This window comes from Nipponia nippon, unplaced genomic scaffold (genome assembly GCF_047370975.1).
Source record: "Nipponia nippon isolate SJK-2023a ecotype South Korea unplaced genomic scaffold, ASM4737097v1 scaffold_4, whole genome shotgun sequence".
In the NCBI taxonomy this organism is placed as follows: domain Eukaryota; kingdom Metazoa; phylum Chordata; class Aves; order Pelecaniformes; family Threskiornithidae; genus Nipponia; species Nipponia nippon.
In genome coordinates, this window is record NW_028262358.1 from 36,552,407 (window position 1) to 36,565,008 (window position 12,602).

At 41.8% G+C, this 12,602-nt stretch overlaps 3 protein-coding genes across 15 annotated transcripts in view; 2 read left to right on the forward strand and 1 right to left on the reverse strand.

Moving 5' to 3' along the window:
- Window positions 1-4,062, forward strand: part of EIF2AK2 (eukaryotic translation initiation factor 2 alpha kinase 2) — a 23,417-nt gene extending 19,355 nt beyond the window's left edge. For 5 of the 6 annotated variants that reach the window (XM_087775345.1, XM_087775350.1, XM_087775349.1 and 2 more), the window contains 2 exons: window positions 922-1,020; window positions 2,362-4,062. In XM_087775345.1, coding sequence (XP_087631471.1) covers window positions 922-1,020; window positions 2,362-2,625 — 363 coding nt within the window. In that variant the 3' untranslated portion in view covers window positions 2,626-4,062. The remainder of the gene's footprint in view (window positions 1-921; window positions 1,021-2,361) is intronic. The other variant, XM_087775351.1, reaches the window with a different exon arrangement.
- Window positions 2,629-10,407, reverse strand: GPATCH11 (G-patch domain containing 11). 3 transcript variants are annotated; one of them, XM_087775352.1, is made up of 10 exons: window positions 10,332-10,407; window positions 9,952-10,031; window positions 9,632-9,858; window positions 8,737-8,778; window positions 8,537-8,657; window positions 7,732-7,822; window positions 6,464-6,568; window positions 5,599-5,680; window positions 4,962-5,047; window positions 2,629-2,865 (listed from the first exon to the last, which is right to left on the reverse strand). In XM_087775352.1, the coding sequence occupies exons 2-9, from the start codon at window positions 9,996-9,998 to the stop codon at window positions 4,992-4,994; spliced, it is 771 nt and encodes a 256-aa protein (XP_087631478.1). In that variant the 5' UTR covers window positions 9,999-10,031; window positions 10,332-10,407; the 3' UTR covers window positions 2,629-2,865; window positions 4,962-4,991. The 3 variants fall into 3 exon arrangements, with proteins under 3 accessions (XP_087631478.1, XP_087631480.1, XP_087631479.1); XM_087775354.1 differs by having other exon boundaries at window positions 2,630-2,865; window positions 9,952-10,351; XM_087775353.1 differs by lacking the exon at window positions 2,629-2,865 and having other exon boundaries at window positions 3,377-5,047.
- Window positions 10,334-12,602, forward strand: part of HEATR5B (HEAT repeat containing 5B) — a 58,434-nt gene continuing 56,165 nt past the window's right edge. For 4 of the 6 annotated variants that reach the window (XR_015708325.1, XM_087775336.1, XM_087775340.1 and 1 more), the window contains exon 1: window positions 10,788-10,928. The gene's annotated coding sequence lies outside the window, so the exon portion shown is untranslated. Of the gene's footprint in view, window positions 10,454-10,628; window positions 10,760-10,787; window positions 10,929-12,602 lie in introns of those variants that run through there. The other 2 variants (XM_087775337.1, XM_087775338.1) reach the window with 2 other exon arrangements.

Below are 12,602 nucleotides of genomic sequence, written 5' to 3' on the forward strand. Positions count from 1 at the left end.
GGCACGGTTGGCTTTCTGGGCTGTGAGAGCACATTGCTGGCTCATGTCCAGCTTCTTGTCTGTCAGTATCCCCAACTTCTCAGCAGCGCTGCACTCAATCCCTTCATCCCCCAGCCTGTACTGATACCGGGGATTGCCCCGACCCAAGTGCAGGAGTCTGCACTTGTCCTTGTTGAACCTCATGAGGTTCACACAGGCCCACCTCTCCAGATCCCTCTGGATGGCATCCTGTCCCTCAGGTGTGTCGACTGCACCACTCAGCTTGGGGTTGTCTGCAAACTCGCTGAGGGTGCGCTTGATCCCACTGTCTATGTCATTGATGAAGATATTGAACAGCACAGGCCCCAGACCGGACCCCTGAGGGACACAGCTCATCACCGATCTCCATCTGGACATCAAGCCATTGATCACAACCCTCTGGATGCGACCATCCAGCCAGTTCCTTATCCACCAAACAGTCTGCCCATCAAATTCATATCCTTCCAGTTCAGAGAGAAAGATATTGTGGGGGACTGTGTCAAAGGCCTTACAGAAGTCCAGATAGATGACATCTGTAGCTCTTCCCTCCTCCACTGATGTAGTTACTCCATCATAGAAGGCCACTAGGTTGGTCAGGCAGGACGTGCCCTTGGTGAAGCCGTGCTGACTGTCCCGAATCACCTCCCTGTCCTCCATGTGCCTTAGCATAGATTCCAGGAGGATCTGTTCCATGATTTTCCCAGGCACAGAGGTGAGGCTGACAGGTTGGTAGTTCCCAGGGTCCTCCTTTCTACCCTTTTTAAAAATGGCTGCAAGTAAGAATCAAGTAGGGCCAGTCCTGTAGCCTTGGGGTGGAAATTTCTACTGACTTCAAATTTTGCTTGAAGAAGTGCTGTCCAGTTGGATTTGACGCCTATATTGTTCTTGTTCTCATCTTTGTAGTGTGGGGACAGCTATGGAATGGAAGTAGATATTTATGCACTGGGATTAATTTGGTTTGAAATTCTTTCGGCATTCAGCTCTCAGCATGAGAGAAGTAAGGTATGTCATCTTTAAATTAAAAAAAAAAGTCTCAGTTGTTGTTTTGTCTTGCTGGTATCACATGCTAATTGCATGCTAGAAGGAATTTGTATATCTAGAGTACTGTCTCTATTTTACATTTTCCCCTTGATTCATTTCTCTAAGGCCCCTAAGTCCTCAACCCTCGGTTGAAATGTAATAACTGAAGTAAAGAAATATTACTGGTTTTATTTCACTTATGTCCTATTGACATACACATTAAAGCCTGAGCACGCTAAGGAATAACATCTAGCAGAAAAGACTGCAAGTTTCTGATAAATCTTTTTGTTTGATGAGAGTATTTGAAGGGAATGTTTTTCTAATTTTAGAAAATACAAATTATGAATGGGAGAGTTTTGTCTCTGCCACGCTCTCATCTTCACTGCACAGTGGAGCAGGAACAAAGTTTCTATAAAGGCAAAACACTTGCAGTTTTCCAAAATGAAAACAAAAGTGATTTGGAATATGTAGCTTTAATTGAAAAAGATGTTACTTCAAAAAGAAAACGAGCATTACTTAAGCTTTTTTTGAAAAGGTGTATCTTTTATGTGTCTTTTGCTTTTTCTTGGTACTTTGCACATAATTAGTGTAACGGTTCGTATGCTCAAACCTATTTGTAGGACAGTGATGTAGCTGCTGAGTATCTTGTCTAAAGTAACTGTAAGATATACGTACGTGGTTGGACCCAGAAGCTCTTGGACGCTGTTAGCTTGATCCTTTGGCCAATATGAGAAAACCACAGCACTGTGTCTGCTCGACTCGCAGGTTCAACGTGGCTGTTTGGCTACCTTGTAGTATTTTCTAAGACATCTTCTTCCTGCTCACAGCTGACTGCAAATGTGTGCACAGTCCCATGGTGTTTACAGCCAAAAGGGCAAGACCAATTATTTAGTCTTCTTTCCTTAACGCATAAAAATCTTTTTATAAGCATATAATTAGAAATCCTCTATATCCTTTGACCTCCACATAGCATTTTCTGCAGTGATATAGAAATAAGTGTGTGGTACTGAACAAGGTAAAAGGGAGGAAGCACACCTGCTTGGCTTGCAAATAGTAACATCCAAAGTAGGAAATTTAGTTGTCTTGCCTTTTTTTTTTTTTGTGGTAAGAGGATATAAACCCACTACTTTTACATTAAGGAAAGAAGGATAATGGTTCTGAAAGAGAGAGGATTGCTAAAACAAACATATCTTTATAGAGTGTGAAGCTTTTAAGCTTAAAAAGGGACAACAGTTGATGAAAAGACCATAAAACCAAAACAAAGTACAATTAAATGGAAAAAGCTTGCAAAGTGTTTACAGTTACTTTCTTTTTGAATTTCAGGTATGGCATACTGTTAGGGACGGTAAACTTCCAGAGGGCTTCACCAACAAATTTCCAACAAAGGTATGGGATTTTAATACATTATTTCAGTTAGTTTATTTACTCATAAAAAACAATTTATTGACATTTAATCTCTTTCTGCAGGCACCCATAATCAAAAAGATGCTTTCAAGAGACCCTTCAGGAAGATACTCTGCATCTGAAATACTTAACTTTCTTAAATCTGTTGATGAAGACAACTCATTTAAAATTCATACTCGGTAAATGCCCTTTCAAAAGGCCTTCAGACTGTGTTTAAATCCAGAGTTTGATGTCTGTGGAAACTGATGAAGTAACAGTAAATGTCAGAAGCAACACCAAGACCTGGGGTATGTCTTTTCCTTGGTGTTTCACTCTTCCTGCCATTGAAGAGCTAGTCAGCCAAAAGGGTCACATCACCATTCACGCTCGTCAGCTGCAGACCAGGACAGCATACTTCTGCAAGCAATCACTTGCGATTTTTACCTGAAAACACAGGTTGTGGATGAGCTGAACTATATGGTACAATAAGTACAGGAACCTAGTCCTCGTCTGCTAGACGATTACGTTGACGTGGTGCTAACTGGCCTGTGGCAAATCCCTGTATGCATGCTCTTACCATGTGCTGCACCCGTTATCAGTTCAGGTTATCTATTGCTTTCTATGGAAGAAGTGCTGTCTCGGGGTACGTGACTCAAACCTTTCTGATTTGCTCAGTGATGTTTTTAATAATTACTAGAATGCTCCCATGAATACCAAGACTAATTTTGGTAGAAAAGAGACTAGGAATAGGTGTGGGTTATTCTTCACTGAATTTCAGTTCTCTAAGGTGAACTTTCTTATCTCTACGCACCTGTTGAACACCTAGCACCTTCAGTGCTCTAGAATTTAAAAATACATACTTTTAAAGTAAGCATTCCTTGAGAATTTAAATGTGAAGCATTCAGCTTCTAGGAAATCTAGTATAGATTTGTTCTAAACTTTTGAAAACCTTAGGTTTTGAGTTTGTTTTTTTTTTTTTTCCTGAAAGGAACACTTAAGGTGCTCTTAATATAGTTTTCTCAGTAGTAACCATTTGAAATACTGAGCTGAGAGAGCACCTTAAACATCCTCTCCCATACTGGTAGCTTTTAATCCCTTATTGTAATACTGAGGCATGCCTAACCCTTAACAGGTGTACTGAACACCTCTGCTGGCCTTACTGTCAGGCCCAAAAAAGGTAACAGCAGTTTGCCTATTACTCCTTAGTTATTTACTTCCAAGAGTTCAGACTTGCCTGGACTGGAGGAATTGTGTGTGTGGTGGTGGGGAGCAAGGAGAAAAGACAGGCACATTAGTCCTTCAGATGCTTGTCTTTGAGATGTATCTTGTCTTAACTATTCATTGCTGAGGAGGCCACATAAAGGCAAATGAGCAGAGGTTTCTAAGCAGAAAAATAACTACTACGTGTAGTAAAGCACCGTAGTTTTTTTCTGAAATGTTAAATGGGTTAAAAGTGGGTGCTTGGTTAAAAGGAAGAATATAAATGAATGCATAGTAATTTTTATATTCTTATGGTAATTATTGCTGATCTGCTGCAAGTATTTGTGGCTAAATAAGAATCTGATTTTACATCTGTTTGTAAGGCCTGAAGTTGTTTTTTTCTCCTTATCATGGATCACAAATACATAGAGCATTTCACTATTCTGGACTCATTAGTGTTTCTTTGCAGTGGTCAAGATCTGGGAGAAATAATATCTTGACACAGACAAAACACCACTAGTTCCACTTCCTCTTCCCTTTCACCCATAAAACTACTCTTACCATATGAAAATGGATATCTGACAAACTTTGGCTGAATATCCTTTACAGTTCTTGGACAGAGCACCTGTAATACCATTGCCTTCTTACTGTTAAGTAATATTGAGCTTGTCCCAGTAATTTGTGATACTTTTTTTTTTTCCCATGGTATTTGTGTACTTCAGCAGTACCCTTCTATTAGGGACTGTTTACAGTACTGTTTACAGTAGCAACTGCTGTTCCTGAAAAATAAGAGGTCTATTAAAATGTATTTTTTATACAAAACCAAAAAACCAGCAACATGATCTGGTACTATTTAGTTATGCAAAATACACGCATTAACAGACAACAGAATATTGGTTCAAGTAATGTATGTCACTGTAACGTTTCACAAGGATTTTTTTCCCACCAGGTCTAAAATAGTAAGGAAAAAAAAAAGTATGATGTTTACTCATCTCTGTAAAGATGAAAAAAACTGTTTAACACATTATAGAACAGAGTAACTAGGCAATATTTGTTCCCTTACTCAAACGTGAATTTTATTATCAGCTGATCTTGTTCAGTTGGGCAGGGCATATAACCAAAGACTGTGGAAGACTTAACCTGCCTCTCAATTATGGTAGTTCAATTATAAATGCAGTTTTAATTCCTATTAAATTGTGCATCAAGCAGAAAATCTATAACAAGCTTCAGAAATGTGAGTTTAACCTGTCAACATAACTTTTCTTCTACATACTTTGGTGTGAATTCTTCAGTATGGCACAGCTCCGAACCTTCTAAAAGATATTATGAACGATACATACTTATCTAGCACTCCTTCCTATAGAAAGGCTTTAGTCATGATCTGCAGCACTGTCTCCAGGGCAGTTTGAAGATAAATCTTCAGAGTCTACAGGATAAGCAGAGGAAAAAGTGAATAACTCCAGCCCAGAGGAGGGGAAAAAAAAAAAAGTTGCTAGAATTATTTGAAGAATCCGTGTAAAGCAGATTAAATAGAATTCAAGAAGGTTTGCAAGTTACTAATTCCAACCTTGGTTTTAAAACAGTGAACACCAATTCTTCCCTCGTTGATGCAGTGGAACTGGATAGTGTCCTAACTGTTTCAGAAACACCTGCAAGCTTTCACAGCTTTTTATGGTACTAGTTTAAATATCTGAGTTTTATCAAAACAAAATTAATATGAATACCAATTCAAATAAATGCCAGTATGGTCAGTTGTGTTTTTTGGGTGGTTTTTTTTTTGTTTGTTTTTTTTTTTGTGCGTGCATGTAAACACCTAAAAATTAGTTTAACAAAATCTACAAAGCTTTGTGCAAAACCCAGCAGTCCTGGAAGGAAAATGTTTCATGTAGATTTAAAAGACTGCAGTAAGAGAAACAGACTATTTGAGTCTAGCTGCATAAGCAAAGTAAAACACTTACAAAACAGGTTTACTCTTACCTTCATAGGTTGTTCCACACCAAATGCAATAAAAGTGTTGTTCTCTCAAATAGGCAGTCAGGATGTGTAGCTTTTCTGATACCTAGAAGATATGTACAGGTATGTAATGATCTGGGGCTCACATGACATAAAACAGTTTGAGCTACTAGCTTTGCTAAAATACATCATTTAACCTGTTGCTATGGAAAAGTTACACGATACTGTAGCTCCGTAAGGCATGAAGTTTCCCAAATTTGTAGTGTATGGCACAGGAATTCATGATCTCTGAAAAGTTAATGGCTGTTGTTTGCTCATCCTTCTTTCCAGCTAAGAAATCTGCACTGAAGAGAGAGCTAAAAGTATTACCTAGCTACCTTATTTCAAGTATATGATATTTTTGGTGGAATTTTTCACACCTAATCTCCACGAATCAAACACATAAGGCTACCAACAGCTGTGTAATCTAGTTGTCAAAAAATGTGAATTTCCAGTGTCCATTTTGAGATAATCTATGAAGCATTTTCAGAAATTACTTAGTGATTCTAAAATTCAGCCTAAGACATGAGATGAGGCATCCAAAATTAAAACTCGAAAGCAAATAAATTTGATCAAATACGTGATCTTGCATATCTGGGCTGAGACACAAAAATGTTTAGAAACATTTCAAAACAGATGAGCAATAAATCAGTGGTTTAATGTTTTATGTTTTGTGTAACTGCTATAAAAATCACTGCTGTAGGATTGCAAAGAGGCCATTCACTACAGCTTGGAAAATGACATGTATACATATATCCTTTATACATGTATATATGTATACATACATACTTTTTAAAGGAATACTAAATTTAACTCTGAATCAAGCCATTAATTTAGTTGCAGAGCTTACGCTTAAGTCTGAGCCTGTGCATTCATCTTCCTTGTCTTCCTCATCCTTTTTGTCTTCCTCTTCAGGTGCTAGCCAATACCAAGTCTCCTTGGGAACATCAATATCCTTAAATAATGAAGGATTTAAATGAAAATTATCTGCCTTTGTAGGTTTTCTTGTGGGATAAAGACAATTTCTAATAGGTGAGATGTTAGGTTTTAAAACTTTTCTGTATACTGTAATCAAGAATTACTAAAGCTGTAGTGGGAAACTAAGTACAGTGGTCCACAAGAAGGATTATTCACTTTTTTTTACAAGTAAATGCATGCCAACGTTAAGTTCTATTCCATCTATGTTCAGTGTGTGTAAGGCTACACAGCAACATAATCTCACACCAAGGCTGTGAACAGATACCCTTTTTTATCAGTTGAAGACATGCTGCCCCAAGTTATTTTATCAAGACGTCACACAGTGCTTCCTAATCCACCTCAGGTAAAGGAAGAAGAGTCAAAAAAAATGATCTAAGCTAATTCAGCCGAATCCATTTGAAGCAGACTAAGGAGTATCAAACTATATCAGCAGAACTTGTGGGGTGTTACTAACCTCTAACAGGTTAATAGAGAAAAGAAGAACACTTGAAGTTTTCAAGTGGCAAAAATTTATAGTAGTTCACGGCTATTAGTACTGCTATTATTCCATGCAGGTGAAAGGTACTTTGTTTTGGGTTTGTTTTTTGTTTAAATGCTTCTTTGGTGAATCTGCTGATTCCCTCAATGATGATCCCCATCCTTGGAGATACTCAAGAACTGTCTGGACATGGTCCTGGACAACCTGCTTTAGGTGACCCTGCTTGAGCAGGAGGGTTTGACAAGATGACCTCCAGAGTCCCTTCCAACATCAACCATTCTGTGATGATGTTGCTCCCTCACTTGAAGCAAATGGCACCGTCATTTAGGACAGCCCGACTTCGGCTACTGAAAGATACGCAAACAGCTCAAAAATAACCAGAAGAATGCAGGAGCAAAACCAGGCGAGCTCTGATGATGCAAATTAACATGGGTCCTCACATAAGTTACCGTGAGGTTGGTGTACACCTTCAAATATTTTAATGGTGCAAGCATATACTTTGAAATATTTTAAGAGGACTGAAGTGCTGCCACACATCAAGACTTCAAGCTAGTTATCCCACAATTCTAGAGAACTTCCAAGAATTGAATCATGACTTTGTCTGTAGCCTGTATCTTTAACCTATAAGCCTTCCTTCCAACCCCCAAAAATACAGGTCTCACTTTTTGCATATCTAATTGCTGGCAGGCCCTCTGGCTTTTTCGGAGGTCCCCTTCCATCTTACGTTCTTCTTGTTTGGTTTTGAATCTTACTCTGTTAAGAAAAAGGAGATAGCTAAAATAAGCAGGTAGACAAACAGTGAGATGCATTACAGCCGATAGCTTTTCTATAATAGAAAATCTAAGATTCTAGCCCTACTAATTCTCTCAGACCAGGGCACCACTGAAGTTAAGAAGTCCTTCTGACATCGTTGCTGTGGGAGCACACGTGTATTTCTTGGGAGTTATACCTTCAAGACAGTGCTTTTTTGATCACACTACACTGAACACTGTTTCTTCACCAGATTTTCGTAAGACATGAAAAAAGTGGTTCACTAAACATCTGCAAAAGATACAGCCTTCCCTAGGCTTTCCTTCTCCACATATAACAAGCAAATGAGAAGAAAATAAAACCAATCAAACCTAAACAAATTTACCCTGATTTCTAAAACCATTGTAGCAACGTTGCTCAGGATTATCTGCGGATTTTATATTAAAAAAAGATGGCACGGTTCTCCGATTTAAAAAGTTGCAAATGACTTGAGAAAACTTATTATGTATATTGTTTGCATTATTAACATTTCCTTTTAGCATTACAGTGTTCATCTGCTTTTGCTTTAGAACTGAGAAACAATTACTCTGTATTTCAACTCTTCCCTCTCATTCAAAACATTCAAAAATAGGAACACATTAAAAGAATAACCACGCTTAAAGCATAAAAAGAATCGTTGTTTAGACACTGCTTGGAATATCAGTTACATCATTTTACCTGAACTGATCTGCAGCTTGTTCATTTGCTTGTCTTTTCATATGGAGTTTTTGTCTATAGTTTTCCAGTTTTTCTTCAGCTTTTCGCTTTTTTAATTCCTCGTGACCAAGCCCACTTCTGCCTAGGTGAGTTCAAAAGATGAATGTAAGCAGTTGAGAAGCTCTGATACCCAACTAAGTATATTAGGAAGTATCACAAACCTGTTTTTATGTTCAGAGGAATAGGTTCAACAATGCCTTCTCCTGTGAGGGAAAAAATAGGTCAATTTAAGAAATCGGGTCTTTCTCAGACTACAATTTGTGCAGTATATTCCAGTAGGCAAGCTGCTTTTGCCATTAAATACGGACATTTTCTTGTGCTTTTGTTGCTTGGAAGTTGAAAAATCCCAAATCAATGTACATTTAGGGCACTACAAATGACCCAGCTCAACTGGAACTCCCTTTTTTGGCTTGTTTGCTGGATTGCTATATACTTTTTTCAGGATGCTACCCAACTGAAAGAAAATGGTGTTGACTATAACATACCTGTGATGAAGTTGCTTTGTTACAGCCCTTCTGTAGCATTTTTCATTCTAGAATCTCACAACTTGACCAAGATGAAGAATAAAAAGAATCTGTCTGGGCCAGTTCATTTGCTGATTGTCTGTTAGGGACACACTGAACTGGCACACCAGTTATTTTTGCTTTGGTTTACTGACTTTACTTCATCTATTAAGGTTTCATAAGGGTAGGCCAGTGTGCACCGTTTCTTCTTCAGAATCCAACTATAAATTCAAAGACAGGGGCTGACTTTTTTTAGAACGCTGTTAGCTTTGCAAGACCATCAAAACACCCTTTAATGCAACTCCTGTAGGCATGCACATATGGAACTGCATTTACTGAGTGGCAAGTACTGCTGCTTCCCCCGCATCTCTCAGTTTTTAGAGATTTGCTGTCATCTTTTGTTCTGCCACAACATGTTCACAGTTCTGGAATGCTTGGGCTCTCAGAGAGGCATTTATCGACCCTGTCTACAAATGAAGTGGCAGCTACAGTCTGTAAAATATAAAGGTAGACCTGAATATAGGCGCACACTTCCAGACAATGACAAGCTTACCGCTTTTGCCAAGGGCCTGGCCGCTCTTGTAGCCCATCTTCTGGAGCAAAGCAAAGCCTTTGTTCTCATTGCCCAATGCACTTTTCAATACCAAGTCACGTCTCTCTTTTTCTTCTTCTTTTATACTCTTTTGTCTGTTCTTCTCATTAGCTTCTTTTTGCTTTTCTTCTTTCTGAATAGCTTCCTTCATCCGCCTCACCATGGGCAAGCCTGGCCTTACATCCTGTCTAAGAGTTAATAATTCCAGCAAGTATTACCACTTTTTTTTTTTTTTTTTACATGTTTACCATCACTTCAGAGGGAAAAGAAGAACCACCTACTTAATAAATAAATCAGACATGTAGTCTTCCTCTTCATCCTCCTCCATGTTTCGCACGCACGCCCTGCTCCGACCCCTTTCCTATGAACACCGTCAATACGCTTTATCACGCGTTTTATTCCTCTGCAGGTTACCCGAAACGCAGAACCCGCAAGACAAACCGGCCGCTCAGGCCGGCCGCAAGGGGTACGGCGCCGACGGACGAAAACACCTCAAGCCGGGGGACCCGCGCCCGCCCTCACGCCCACAGCGCGTTTTTCCGGGCTCCGCTACCGCCGACCACCGGCGGCCGCGACGCCTCTCAACCCCCGGAAGCCTTCACCGGCCGCCAAGGAGCCCGCAAGGCCGCGGCGGGGCAGCGGCGGGAACCCCGGCGCTCACCCGGCTCCGCTCCGCTCGGCCCGGCCCGGCCAGGCCCGCTCGCGGCGCCTGCGCGCGGCCGCCGGCGCCTGCGCGCCTCCCGCTTCCTGCTGCGCGGCCGCAGGTTCCTCCGCGCTGCCGAGGTGCGTCGGGACGGCGCCGGGCCTGGGGGCAAAGCCGCTCGAGTCTCCCCTCCCCTCCCCTCCCCGCCCGTTCCCTCCTTGCCCGCCGGGCCAGGGCTCGGCGGGGCTTGAAGCAGCCGAGGCCGCCGGCGATGGCCCCGCGGCGGGGGGGCGCCTCGTTGCGCGGGTCGGGGCGGCGCGGGCGCGGCGGCTGAGGGGGCGCGTGCGGCGGAGGGTGTCCGTGACCGTGTCCCGCCCCCCTGGGGGCCGCGGCCGCGTTGTCACGCCTCGCGCAGCCCGGAGCTGGCAGGACGCGGCCGCCGCACGGTAGGAGCGTAACGCGCGCGCCGTGACCGTTAACGGCGGCGGGGGGGCGGGCGGTGTCGGCCCGGCCCGGCGGTCCGCGCTTCCCCTCCGCGGCTCGGCGCGGCGCCGCGGCCACCTCTAGCTGCCCCGAGAGGAGCGGCGCCGGCGTCTGCCTGCGTGTGGCGGGCAGGTATGCATACGTGCGTCCATGGGCGGAGGTGGGGGGGAGTGTGTGGAAGGCAGCACGCTTCTGGCTGGTTTTTGGCATTATTCCTTTGCTGAGGAATGGGTGTACAGCTAGCTCTGTAGTGCGGTCTTGAGGCGTTACTTCTTGAGGGGTTTTTGAACCAGGCAAGACGTGCTGGGAGAGGTGCTACAGCGTATTGAAGTAACCGATACAGGTAGAAGGAGGACCCAGGCACAAAGTCCTTTTCACCTGATTCAGTTCTTTGGGAGGATGTCACTTCTAAACTTGTGCGTTTTTCAGCTTTCTCGGTTAGTCTGCTGAAGTGCGTGTGTGATGAAGATCTAAGTCGTTGAGTTAGGCTACAGAAAAATAGCTGGAGAATAGAAAGGAACTCTAGTACATCTGAACGTTTTATAATCTCTGTAATGCTTCAACATAACTTACTGGGTGCTAGTTGACTTTGGTAGGTTCTTGCTCTGCATCCTGTGGGCAATAACGGTGTATTTATTACTTGTAACGTGCACAGTAAGACCCAGCCCTTGCCAGAATCAGTAGAACTTGGTAGGCATTTTTTTTTTTTGCTGGATTTTGGAGCAAACCTTTGACCAATGCAGGTGAGCCTTGGATTGCCTGTCTGCGTAGCTGTGTGTTAGACTCTGAGTCTTCAGTTAGCTGAATATTCATGTAATTGCTCTTGCATCCGATCCCTAGTGCTTCAGCAGCACAGCCGAATGTCTGTGCAGATTTGGTAGCTCAGAGCTTGTGTTTCCTAAACTTAGATGAAGAGGTAAGGGAGCATGTGGAAGGCGTATAAGGAGTTCATGGCTCTGAAGGCCAGGGGAAAATTAAAACTTTTATCTGGGGAGGAAAAGGAGTAATGTGCTGTCAGGCGGTACTCCTGTGCTGTGCAGGTGTGACGAGCAGTGTAGATCCAAAGAATCATAGTGCTGTCATTCATGGTGTTTCTCTCTGCTCTCATGTAAAGGTGTTTTGAAGTGATGTTCCTGTGCATTATTGACAGCTCCTCAATTCTTAATAACTTTAAAAAAAAAAAAAGCCGGAAGATATCTTTGGAGGTGTTAGGGGAGGGCTGTATGTGCTTCCATATGTGGTTCTTCCACCTTTGCCAATCTGTCGCTGGAGATGTATGCAGTGAAAAATATTATAATGCAAAGTACCAAAGAGCAGGGAACAAGCTTAGTATTACAGACATTGTGATGCTTTAGTTTCACCAGCACCAAATCATTAAGGTGAATTTAGAACCATAATATAGTTGTAGTATTAATATGTCATTCTTTACTACTGTCTAATCTGGGGACTGTTTTAAAAAAAATTAAAAGTATTTAATTTAAATCACTTCATTTGACTTCAAGAATTTGTTGGGTGTGACCACGAATGAGGAAGCAGCTGTGGGCACTTGAGAGCACAAGTGGAATGGTGCAGCTGTCGAAAGATGATGTCTTACATAATACTCCTTAGTTGCTTTTTCTGTTTTGCTTTGCTTTTTCTGTTTTGCCTGAGATCCTAGTTTCAGCATCACTGCATTCAGGTTTTGGGGTTGGGATTTTTTGCTTTTTGGGTTTCTTTTTGCTGATGATGGTCGACTTAGTTTTGTGATTTTTAGATAAGTTTTCGTTTTTTCTATCTGTTCTGCATTAAACAGCTACACTTTGTTCA

What these genes read in the sequence shown, in the direction of transcription:
- GPATCH11 (XM_087775352.1), bottom strand. Translation starts at nt 9,998, where the DNA reads ATGGAGGAGGATGAAGAGGAAGACTACATGTCTGATTTATTTATTAA. An exon ending in TCCTCTGAACATAAAAACAG is followed by an intron (nt 8,658 to 8,736) that starts GTTTGTGATACT and finishes GAACTCACCTAG; the next exon opens with GCAGAAGTGGGCTTGGTCAC. An exon ending in GCACAGGCTCAGACTTAAGC is followed by an intron (nt 5,681 to 6,463) that starts GTAAGCTCTGCA and finishes CATATCTTCTAG; the next exon opens with GTATCAGAAAAGCTACACAT.